The 12,346-nt window shown below is 37.3% G+C and overlaps 2 protein-coding genes across 2 annotated transcripts in view; both read right to left on the bottom strand.

Annotated features, from left to right (window-relative positions):
- LOC117997047 (ATP-binding cassette sub-family C member 4-like) overlaps nt 1–12,346 on the bottom strand; it is a 54,982-nt gene that overhangs the window by 22,564 nt on the left and 20,072 nt on the right. The window contains exons 10-12 of the mRNA XM_034985220.2: nt 6,115–6,282; nt 3,185–3,319; nt 2,742–2,826 (exon numbers count right to left, since the gene is read on the bottom strand). Of these exons, the coding sequence (XP_034841111.1) occupies nt 2,742–2,826; nt 3,185–3,319; nt 6,115–6,282 (388 nt within the window). The remainder of the gene's footprint in view (nt 1–2,741; nt 2,827–3,184; nt 3,320–6,114; nt 6,283–12,346) is intronic.
- LOC138402291 (uncharacterized) lies at nt 6,291–11,293 on the bottom strand. The gene is made up of 2 exons (XM_069498433.1): nt 11,269–11,293; nt 6,291–10,947 (listed from the first exon to the last, which is right to left on the bottom strand). The coding sequence occupies exons 1-2, from the start codon at nt 11,291–11,293 to the stop codon at nt 10,316–10,318; spliced, it is 657 nt and encodes a 218-aa protein (XP_069354534.1). The 3' UTR covers nt 6,291–10,315.

The raw sequence follows: 12,346 nt of genomic DNA, 5'->3' as shown, positions 1-12,346 counted from the left end.
TACCGGAAAATAAAATTGACACTATGTTGACAAATGTCTGATCAGTAATCACTAACATTTGGGTTGAGGATCTATTGTCCATTCAATGTAACTTGACGCGTGAGTAATATGTTCGCACCATTTCTTTGTTTCTTTATTCCTTAGAACTTAGGGTCAGGGCCGGCTTAAGCATATTCGGCGCCGGGGTGCAAAAGTTAGCCATTTACTCCACTGGCTGTGCCCATGGCTCCGCTCGCGTGGTTTCAGTGTAGTAGGTAGGTACCTGTCGGAATTTATGGCGGTCGCCTTGCGCTCCCTAGGAGCTCTCTGCGCCCGGGTGCACCGCACCCCTTGAACGCCCGGGTTAAGACGGCCCTGCTTAGGGTTTATAATTATGTTATTTGCAGTGGTGCCAACATATAATTCACGCGTCAAGTTACGACGAACGAACAAAATACAACAAGCACATTTTGTCGAAGTTAGTCTAGAGTCTAGACACTGTTGAAACAATACAGCGTTATCTTCTGATCGCTAACTTCTGTCTCGTTTTGACTGTTATGTTCGAGCAAAGTCAAAGTACGCTCTATAGATAATAACCCCATCAAGATGACGTAAGTATCTGAATATCTGAATGATGATGACGCACTGAATGTCGGTGATAAGCCACGGCCGGTAAGCTTAGTATGAGATCTATTGTTGTTCGTAGTGTAGTATATATGAGATATTGTACATCGATGATTGTATCTCATCAACGGACAACGTTGATAAAATTCAAGCATCGAAACACTTTAGAGTTTAAGTAAAATGGACCGTAATCCACTTATTTTAAAGCTGAACTTCGTCCAAATATCTACAGCCAGCGCTCCAAACGGAAACCTTGTAAAAATAAAATCAGTGGTCTGAATTTTTGGCTTTAAATGTACTTAGGACTTTTAGGTCTATTTTACTGGTTATTTTGTTTTAACACTTGAAGCTCGAAGTCTACCAAGGATGGTGAGCACGAGTAAGTAGATATAGACATCAGTTCAGCAACGCATGGCGTGGCGGCCGCCCCACGGCTGACGCTGAACGTCATGTAACGTTCAGTGTCACAGTGTCAGACGTCACACATTGCAACGTGTAGAGTAGAGACCTACGTTAGTATCACTGATACGTGCTAACACCAGTAGTACTCATATCAGTATGGTAGAGAATTAGTATGGTATGCACATGTCTATTCGATGTGGCTATGACCTATACCAACGAAGAAGATCGTTCATTAGCGCAATAAAAATATAATTTATTATCAATAAAGATACCGCGTATCTGTTACGTTGAATGATATTCGGTATTTATTTTGTTTAGTTACATTTTGATACAGAATTATAAATAAATAACCTAACAAAAAATCTTTAATACCATTTTATTAAAAATATTTGTCTTTTCTATTTAAAACTATAATTTCCAAACTACGAGTAGGTCAGTATAGTCCGCGAGTCGCGACAGGTTAAGGAGGCAATCGGGGTTTGAGGCGGAGGGACGCCCCGCACACCCGAACGTGACCCGCGCTCGCCCGCACCGGGTTAGCGTGGGGGCTGTGCGGGTGTGCGGGGCGTTCCTTCCCCGATTGTCATTTCGACCTATCGCGAACGATGTAAGGTATAATAAAGAATTCATAATAAGGCCTATCACGAGTCTTTCCACAAAGTAAGTACCTACCTACTTATATAATATTATTTTTAACCGACTTCAAAAAAAGGAGGAGGTTCTCAATTCGTCGGAATCTTTTTTTTTTTTTTTTATGTATGTTCCCCGATTACTCGAAAACGCCTGGACCGATTTTGAAAATTCTTTTTTTGTTTGAAAGGGTATACTTCAAAGTCAAGCCAATGAGGTGCCATTGTGGAGTCCCATAAAAATATGAAGTCTAGACGATTCGCGCAGCTAAAGCTAATTGGCACCGGCGCCAAAAAGTATTATTATGGAACTATATTAACTCTTGTATACAGAATATATTCGGTAATAAATTAAATTATTTTTCAATTTTTAGTGTTTGTGTAACGAAGTCGGTTTTTATTTTTTTTGTAATTGATTTTATACCTTGAATGAGGAGGAGACGAACACAAGTTACAACAAGACCAAAATGTTTCACTCTCTCTCTTTTGTGATTTAGCAGTGTTAACTTGGTGTTTGGCATAATTATAGGTAAGTATGTATATAGTGCATCCTACCAGTAATGACCTATAGTGCAGAGAAGTGAGCACTGACAGCACGAGGCTAGTTTAAGGATACCAAGTTGCTCAACGTGCTATGGAAGGAGTTATGACCTGAGTTTCTTTGAGGGATATTGCGAACTTCCGAAACGAAGTGATTCGCCAAATAAATAAAGTGACCAGTAATCGGTACGTGTACCTACCTAGCTCACAATGCTAGGAAGTTGAAGTAGGCTAGTCACATACCTACGTGATATGTCGGAGGATCGATGGACGTTTGAGTCGAAAGATTTTGCGGCGGAGATCGGAGAAACGGAGCGTAGAGCGCTCTGCCAAGCAATGTGGAGCGATGAGATCCGAAGTGTGGCTGGCATCGATTGGATGTGAAAAGCCGAAAATAAGGACGTTGGCGCCACTTAAAAGAGGCCCCAGTCCAAGAAAACAGACAGGAATACAGATTCAGACACTGAATGTTAGGTCAAGCAATATTGCTTTTATTGTACAAATTTGTATGAGAGTTAAATAGCGTCTCGCCGATGGTCTTGCTAATTGAAACGCATAGTATCTTACCAGTTTCCATTAGCTCAGCAGTTTCCTGTGGATCATCATCTTCACCTTGCGCACCGTCTGCCAACGTGCTGACGCTTGAATGAGACTACAATAAATAAAGATTAAATAAGTCCTAAATAATTAATATTACTATCCCATACTAAACTTAATTATTCTATTATTTGCAAAATTCACGACATGTGAATACCTAGGTAACTACATTAGTTTTTTTAAATTCCATCCTGTAGGAAGTCTTTGATTTTCCGGGATAAACGAGTACTTACAACTAGTACTTACAACTAAATAAAATATGTTCTAAATATGACCTACCTTCCTACTACCTACGCAACACAATAAGTAGCTTTAGAATCTTATTAAAATTACATGATTGCGCAACGCGAAGAGTGTTTTGGGTTTATGGGTAAGTAGGGCTGATTGTATGCCACTGGCGCTGAGTAACTTACCTGAATAGATTTTGTGCGTTGCCTCTGCATCTGTGCGCGGAGTGCCTCCTCTGTTGGCTCTTCTTCTTCCAGCAGCTCCTCGAACAGCGGGGTCTTTGAACACTCTTCGAAACTGCCTTCTATTTCTATCTCGCCCTGCATATAAGTAAACGAATAAAGCCTATCCTACCGAGGATACCTATATATAATAGTAGTACAAACTACATTTTTACACTACTATTTATGAGGTAAGTAGTAAGTAGATACCTACGTTATTTAGCGAGAGCTTATTACCACGACAGTATAATCTTACTAAATGTCTTTAACGATTATTTATATGTCTATGTGTGCAACCACGTTTTTCTTATACGTATAGGTACAGACCTACTATCCTCATAAAATATGGTTGAAGTGCGAGTCGCATTTACAGTAGCCGGCAGGAAATATTGTTCATCGACCTTAAGATAGAGATTTTGGCTTCGTAGAGCGTTGTCTCTGCCACTCATACCTATGTGACGTTTTTTTGGTCTCAACGACAGAGACATCGCTCTACGAAACCGCAATCTCTGTCTAGAGGTCGATGTACAATATCTCCTGCCGGGTGCTGTACTTTATTGTAGTCTACTAGAAGTTCTTTGCCTAGGCATATGAATTTATATGAGGGTAGATACAAGATAACTAATAATTTTCTAACAATCTACCCTACAGGTACCTACGTGATTTGGAGTCTGGAGGACGTATTGCTTTAATCTAAACTAAATAATGATAAAAGATTTTCATGTTGTTAAAGACTTAATGTAAATTATATACTTAACCTCAAAGCCCCAATAAACAGCTTAGATATACCTAATAAATATTTATAGGTATCTACAGTCCGCGACAGGTTGAAATGGCAATCGGGATATGAGGTGGGGGGACGCCCCGCACACCCGCACGTCATACGCGCTCGCCCGCACAGGGTTAGCGCGGGGGCTGTGCGGGTGTACGAGGCGTTCCGTCCCCGATTGCCATTTCAACCTGTCGCGTACTATACCTAATCGTTAAGACAATCCAAGTTTTATGTACAAAGCAATTTGTGTTATCAAGATTATGTTTTTCAGAGTAAATACAACTTGCATTGCTGTACTATACACTATTTGTTTAGTGCGATTTTATTCTCGTTATCTGTGTTTAATTTAAACCCAGATCTCCATATTCACATACATATTCCGTACAATGATTATGTAGCTTGTAGGCAACCTACCCTCAATATTGAACGGTTTAGACAGGTAGGTACCATGTTATTTTAAGACTAAGAATATAGACTATAGGTTTTCCTGTAGGTAATCTATAGGTATAGGTAAGTGAAGAACTAGTTTCTGTATCTTTTTCAATATCTTAGGCTCTGATAGTTTCGGAGCTAAGTGAGGAAAAATTGTCAATTTTCATCAATTTTCAATGTATGTATGTATGTGTTTCATGAATTTTGATATGTAGGCAGGTATAGTACGCGACAGGTTGAGATGGTATTTGGCAACCGGGGTGGGAACGCCCCGCACACCTTCACAGCCCCCGCGCTAACTCGGTCAGGCGAGCGCGAGTGACGTGCGCGTGTGCGGGGCGCACCCCCGCCTCATACCCCGATTGGCATCTCGACCTGTTGCGGACTATAGGTAGGTACAGTTTGCACAACGCAACGCGAGTCGCGACAGGTTAAGGAGGCAATCGGGAAATGAGGCGGTGGGACGCCCCGCACACCCGCACATCACCCGCGCTCGCCCGCACCGGGTTAGCGCGGGGGCTGTGCGGGCGTGCGGGGCGTTTCCTCCCCGATTGCGGTCTTGACCTGTCGCGTAATATACCTACATAATGTTTCTACCAACCTATCTATTTATAAATCAAGAAATATTAATTATGTTAGCAAAATATACCTACTTAGATTCCTCATCAAAATATTGCTAAGCTTTATGATTGTAGTTAATTGGGTAAAAACTAAAAAAACTTGATTAAAGATGATGTTAACAATAATATATTAGATATTTGTCGGATATTAATAGTGGCTTCTGCAATTCATAATTTTTATATTAATTGCTCCGGGTTGTTCACATTCTTGGCACTTTATTTATTACATTAGTTATTATAAAATTATAGAATAGAATAGAATAAATTTTATTGCATTAACTGTGTTTAGGTGTTGTACTTATTTTAAAAGTTCTAACAGTTTGCCACTTTGTGGCGTGCAATACTATAAAAAATATTATATTATTTAAATATTTTTTAAATATTACAATTTTCAAATTTAAATGAGGTTTTAATGTAACTTTTCAAGTTAATGTTAACTATATTATTTTTTTATTAATGTTTAAATACATAAGGTAAAATAATAAAATATATACCTAGGTATACCTATAAAAAATAAATAAATTACAATTCAAATTTACAATGTTTTCGTAGGAGCGAACTTCATCAACGAAACGAAACGTCCAGGTAATTTCTCTTACTTAACGGAACCAATGTCACTGTGGTTGCAGCTTCCACCTAGTAGGTATTACCCACTACTCAAAACTACGATAAGGGATTTTTCAAAGAGCTTATTTACTCCAGTTCTTCTGGTGGGTGGCGGTAATTAGTAAATTTGATTTAACACTATGTTTGCTCCGTTTGTTCGCTATACAAGCTGGTTGAAAATGTCCCTCACATCCGAGCAATCCTAGGTTATGATGACCCTAGAATTTAGGGCTGCCTCTTCCAACATCAATGGTTATAATTATAACCGATATGTACCTATAGACACCAAAACTACAATGTGATACCCGTGAGAGATACGGGGACTTTGCTTAAAACTAATAGGTATCTAGGTGTCAACACTCATACACGGCTGAAGTGTAAATGAAATTTTAAAATTTCTGCGAACTCGTAAACAAGAAGGACGTGAGAAGGATCTCTAATTACGTTACACATAAAAAACTTACATTCCTTAGTATAATGACTTTGTCGGCAGTTTTGAGATGATGCAGCTGATGCGTGACAAGGATGCGTGTGGCGTGTCGAAGAAGTCCCATTACACATTCTGTCACCAAGTGCTTGCCGACGTGCGTGTCCACTGCCGACAGCGGGTCATCCAGGAGGTAAATGTCTGCCTGTTAGTACAAACGAAGACTTTTGATGCCATAAATTGTAAAACTTATGTTGACCGCAAGTTTTACTGAAGGTGAAAAGTGAGAGTAAAAGCTCGTTGAATAAGATTTTTTAAAGTTTTAAATTTCCGTTATTGGTTATGGTTAGGTAAGTTTTTTTTTTTTTTTTTTTTTTTTTTTTTTTTTTTTTTTTTTTTTTTTTTTTTTTTTTTTTTTTTTTTTTATTATGGAACACAAACAGCTTTTACATTTTTACTTAGCTACTTATTTCTAGTTTGTACATATGCCTATTAAGTGTTCACTCATTTACATTATATCTATTTAATTTTGTGCAGGAGTTAGTTAGGTTAGTAATTACATTAAATTAAATTATAATAAGTTAGTTTGTTATGAAGTGGTTACAAATAAAGTATATAATTCTAATCGTGCTAAACCTACATATAATTATTTAAACTTTTTTATTTCAGCTAAAAATTTACCAAATTTGTGTTGAAAATGATCTAATTGTACATATTTCTTATTGTATATATCGCATGTCCTCACTAAAAATCTATTATGGCCATAGTTCGTGTTAATATGTGGAAGACTAAAGGTTTTTACATTCCGTCTGGACAATCGCGGTACAGAGTACGTTATTTTACTTAGTAAATAAGGGGAGTCAATAAGACCATTTACAATTTTATACAAGAAGATTTGATCCTTGTGTTCCCTCCTGAGCTCTAAAGAGATTAATTCAGTGATACTAAAGGAATTAAATCTCTTACTTAAACATTTTAAAAATTTACGTTGAATGGATTCTAGCATATTGACATAAACAGCGTACTGTGGATTCCACGCAGTAGAAGCATGTTCTAAATGAGATCTTACAAATGAATTAAAAAGCAAGACGAGGGTATTTGGATTTTTGAAATCAACTGACTGACGGAGAATAAATCCTAACATCTTATACGCTCTATTTCTAATTTTAGTTAAATGTGAATCAAATAATAGTCGACTATCCAGCTGAACCCCTAGGTCTCGCACCTCATTGACTCTGCGTACCAGTTTTTCAAATAAGTAATAATTATGGTAAATCCAATTCTTTTTCCTTGTAAAGGTAATAGTGCAACATTTATCTACATTCATCTCTAAACCATTATTTGTACAATATTGACTAATCCGATCTAAATCTTCCTGCAGGTCTTGGCAGTCTTTTACCGTTCTAATAACTTTAAAAATTTTGGTGTCGTCAGCATATAATAGTATATTACAATGTTTAACATATTTTACGACGTCATTTATAAAGATATTAAAGAGCAATGGCCCAAGGTGCGAGCCCTGAGGTACACCGGAAGTGATGGGGACAAATGTAGTTGTGAAACCCTTAATAGCAACCGCCTGGGTTCGCTCCCTTAAATACGATGTGAGCCATCTCAAGAGGTCACCGTGTATACCAATCGCTACTAGCTTCATTATTAATATCTCGTGTGAAATTTTATCAAATGCTTTAGAGTAATCGGTATACACGGCGTCAACCTGAAAACCTTTGTCCATTGAATCCAAAGTCACGTCAAGTAATTCGCAAAGATTAGTTTCTGTAGACCTTTTGTTTATAAACCCATGTTGTGATGGTGTTAAAAGTGGCCGTACTGCAGGGAATAGTGAATCGTAAATAATCTTTTCGAAAAGTTTAGGAATAACTGATAGCTTGGAAATACCCCGGTAATTACGTATGTTGTGTTTATCTCCATTTTTGTGGATAGGTACAACAATTGAACGTTTCCACGTTTTTGGTAAAACACCAGAGCTCAGTGACAATCGGAACAAAAGAGTTAAAGGAATGGCTAATTGCTTGCTACATCTTTTAAGAAGTATGGGATGCAAGCCGTCGGGGCCACTGCCTTTAGTCGTATTTAAAGCTGACAAGTATTTTTCAACCGTTTTATAATTAAAATCTACATGTCCAATGAGAGCTTGTGGAGGTACAAGTACGTCAATGTTCAACGTTGAGTATGATGGTTTTTGAAAAACTGATTCAAAAAACTTATTGAATAGATCAGCTATTCGTTGCCCTTCTTGGGCAATCTCATCGTCCAGGTACAAGCTATCCGGTATGCTATTAATGTTTTGTTTCGACTGTACAAACGACCAAAAGCATTTAGAATTAGCAGTTAATATATTAGCTTCAGCGCGCGCAATATACGCACTATAACAAGACGCCTCTAGGTTTTTAAACTCACGCCGTAAATCTGAAAACAAAATATAATCGCATTGTCTGCCATATATCTTCCATTTTTTATGTATTCTTAGTTTTTTATGAACCAGTTTTATCAAAGGGCGTGAGTACCAGATAGGATATCTAGAACTATTTATAACGAGTCTAGAGGGGATAAATTTATCAATTATTGAGTTAACTATCATGTAAAATTCAGTCACCGCTGCGTCCACATTTTTACCGCTGAAGCATTCGACCCAATCGATTTTTGCTAGTTCAACATTAATGGTACTATAATCGGCAGTATGATATCGACGCACAAGACGGGGAGGAGGTCGTAAACTAGGCTGCAAATAGTTCACGTTGATATTTACATTGAAAGCTGGATGATGATTATCTTCAGGGAGGGATAAAGGTTCCGACCTTGATACTGAGCAGGGGGAGCTGGATATGACTAAGTCTAAATATCTATTATTCATGTTACTTATGCAGTTAAATTGCGACCATCCGGTGAAGGACAAAAATGAAGAAAGCTGTGTTGTCAATTGGTCAATATTTGGATTCAAAATGACAAAATTATGTAAATCGTCAGGATTAGGTTCCCATACAGCATTTCTGATATTAAAGTCACCCACCACCAAATATACATCATTTGGATTTTCAATGTGTAAATCTGATAAATATTCGAAGAATTGCATCTGAGACCATACCTGATGTGCATTTTGTGGGAAGTAACAACAAAATAAACGAAGATTTTTAGTAGTTGAGCCACGACATAATGATATATTTATTTGCGTAATCTCTGCATCTGCAAATATTGGTAACGGCCGAATATTTGAAATGTTAGTGGTAAGAGTACGGTGTACCGCAATTAGTGTACCGCCTCCCATCTTCATTCCTAAGCGTTCATAGTCTCGATCAGTACGGTACACGTTATAGCGCGAGTCAAATAATTCACCGTCATTAATTCCCGGCAACAGCCAAGTTTCGCTCAAACATATAACGTCATAGTCATGTTGCAAAATAGCTTTAAAGAATCCAGTAGTTTTTGTCCGTAACCCACGGACATTCTGATAGTAAACACTAATTAACAGGGCTGCAATTTAGGTCTTATATTAATTGTTAATATTACGTAAGCTTCATTTGATATTATAAAGCTATGACTCAACACACGACCATTAGTGACTTTGTAATTTATTCTTAAAAATATCGGTTCGGATAATATGTACCCCATAACACTTGCTATTAAGGATTTAATTCCATTGTAACAATATATTTTAACGTCGTTTTTTATTTTTATAGTGATAATTATATAATAATTTGACGAGACTAAAACCAATCTTACAGATAAATCCTTATTACAATTAATAACTTCATGAAATAACGACCTTAAAAATATATTTATGCTTAGTGACTTCAAGTTACAATCATTTTTCGAAACAAATACATCATAAACATAAAGTACACAATATATGATCAGTTCGGTTAAGTTGTTATACATTGCTCTGCAAGAAACGTCACCGAGTGAGTAGGCTCTCACTAAGTACGCAATAAACAGTGCGCTTTGACGTAAATATCCATTACCCCGTTTCTCGCAATACTGGTCTGCAAACAAAAGGAAGCTAAACGAATGTTCAGGTGTCGCAAACATTTTCCGGTTTCTATGATGCTTTATAAAAAGTAAGTTTAATACATAGTTAGATGTCAGTAGATTTAATGAGTGGATAAACGTAACTAACCTTAGTTGATCAAAGAAATATTTCTTAAAGGCTTCTATTATAATTGTGATAATAATATGCACTATATGACTTCTATGAAAGTACAAAAACATGTAGTTATTACTTAAACTATTTTTTTTAGAGATTCTTCCGAGGTTATGTGTATGATTTTTGATTTCTCGTTTTGACGAACCATGACCGTACAGTTGCGCACCCAGCAATAATCATACTTTTTTTCTTTTGCCAAGGCTTTGGCTTTCTGCAAAAGCATTTTGTTATAGCTCGATAAGTGATCATTTATATAGATACGAGCCTGATTACCGGGGAATCCTACATCTGATGCTTTCAAGTCCTTCAAACGGCGCAAACAAGACAAAAAATCGTCTTTTTTATACCTTGATAATAATTTCAGTATAATAGGCTTCGGATATGAAGTGTCTACGTCATTTCTAATAGCAATGCGAGTGACGAAGTCAATGTCTCTTGATGTGTCTAATGAGTAACCGCTCATATCGGCCAAGTCTTTTATAACTTTAATAAGATCCTCGTCCTTTCTGGACGGAATACCGTTAATTTGTATATTAGATCGACGAACCCATTGATCATTCTTCAGATTAGACTCCATCATACTGGCGACCTTCGATTTAAGTTCGTCCACTTCTGACTGTAGATCGCTCATTTGGGATAATTTTAATTCAGCATCGGACATACGATTCTCTAAATCTTCTACCTTGGCGGAGAGACTATTTTTTAGCCCTTAAGTTAGGGATAAGTAATAATATGTAATATCTTAGATGAATTAGTTATAACTTAGGCATCGAATTTCCACAAATCCTTTCTTTAGGCTCAGAAGTCAGAATACACAATAGTACACTCAGTGGGCGCCGCGCGCCGCCGCCGCGATGTCGTAAAAGGAACCTAGGTACATTCACTACATACCCTATTACAAATTTCTAACTCAAGCGGTTTAGCGTCGATAGATCCGTCAGTCAGCCGGGACAAGTGTATAATTGTCTTTAGCGCTCGCCCGCGCTGCGGCCGCGCATTAGTGCATCGATCGATTAGTGACGCACGTACCTATGACGTAGTTTTGTTCTAACATGAACGAATATTTGAAAAATGTCACATAAACACTAAAATAACGGCAATGTTTTCTTAAGTTTTCTTTTTTTTCTTGTAATACTAAGTAAGAGTAGTGTTTACTTTGTTATCTTTTATCTTCTAATGTTTATAAAAGGAAAAGGTGACTGACTGACTGACTGACTGATCTATCAACGCACAGATCAAACGACTGGACGGATCGGGCTGAAATTTGGCATGCTGATAACTATTACGACGTAGACACCCACTAAGAAAGGATTTTTGAAAATACAACCGCTAAGGGGGTAAAATAGGGGTTTGAAATTTGTGTAGTCCACGCGGACAAAGTCGCGGGAACAAGCCTATTATATTGTGACGGTGCCTTTAACTTTGCAATGAAGTTATCTTTAAGTCTATGTTATCTATGTAGAATTGATATCAAAGACAGATTTCTCCAAATTGTCTTTGTAGATACCGATATTGAAAGTTATCTCAAAATCTTATCATACCTACTTTTTATTTTTAAAAAAATGTTCATTTTGTTACACTCGGATTCTCGGATTTCTCTGAATCCGATAGGCATACAGTACGTTTGCTACGGTAGATAGGTACTTAGTAGGTACGGCATTTGGGATTTTGGTTAAAAATAAAGAAATATGCAAGTACTTCAATCGCCACAGCAAAACTAGTCCAATTAAGATAATATGAAATGCTGTCTTATCGTAATAGTCCTGAAAATTGGTATTTATGTGGGATTTTGGTTAAAATTAAAGAAATGTATGTTTCTGGATTTTTGGAAGTTCCACTTCCCTCATTTTTGACAAATTCCACTCGTGCAAAGCCAAGGCGGGTCAACTATGTGTACTATTAAAATATGTAATCAAATTTCGTTTGTAAGGGCTGCGCTCAGGAGAGACTCCTCTTAATTATACCTGCTATTATTATTATTTCTCAGCAATGTTTAATTGAGCGTATAACTACGGCAACAGAACAAAGATTCTTTGCACATCATCTTACGGGCCGATGACCATGACAATAGATAAATTATACCTACTCGTATGTTAAATACCTACTT

The sequence above is a fragment of the Maniola hyperantus genome, chromosome 4 (genome assembly GCF_902806685.2).
Source record: "Maniola hyperantus chromosome 4, iAphHyp1.2, whole genome shotgun sequence".
NCBI classification, from domain to species: domain Eukaryota; kingdom Metazoa; phylum Arthropoda; class Insecta; order Lepidoptera; family Nymphalidae; genus Maniola; species Maniola hyperantus.
This window is presented reverse-complemented; position numbering and strand designations above follow the sequence as displayed.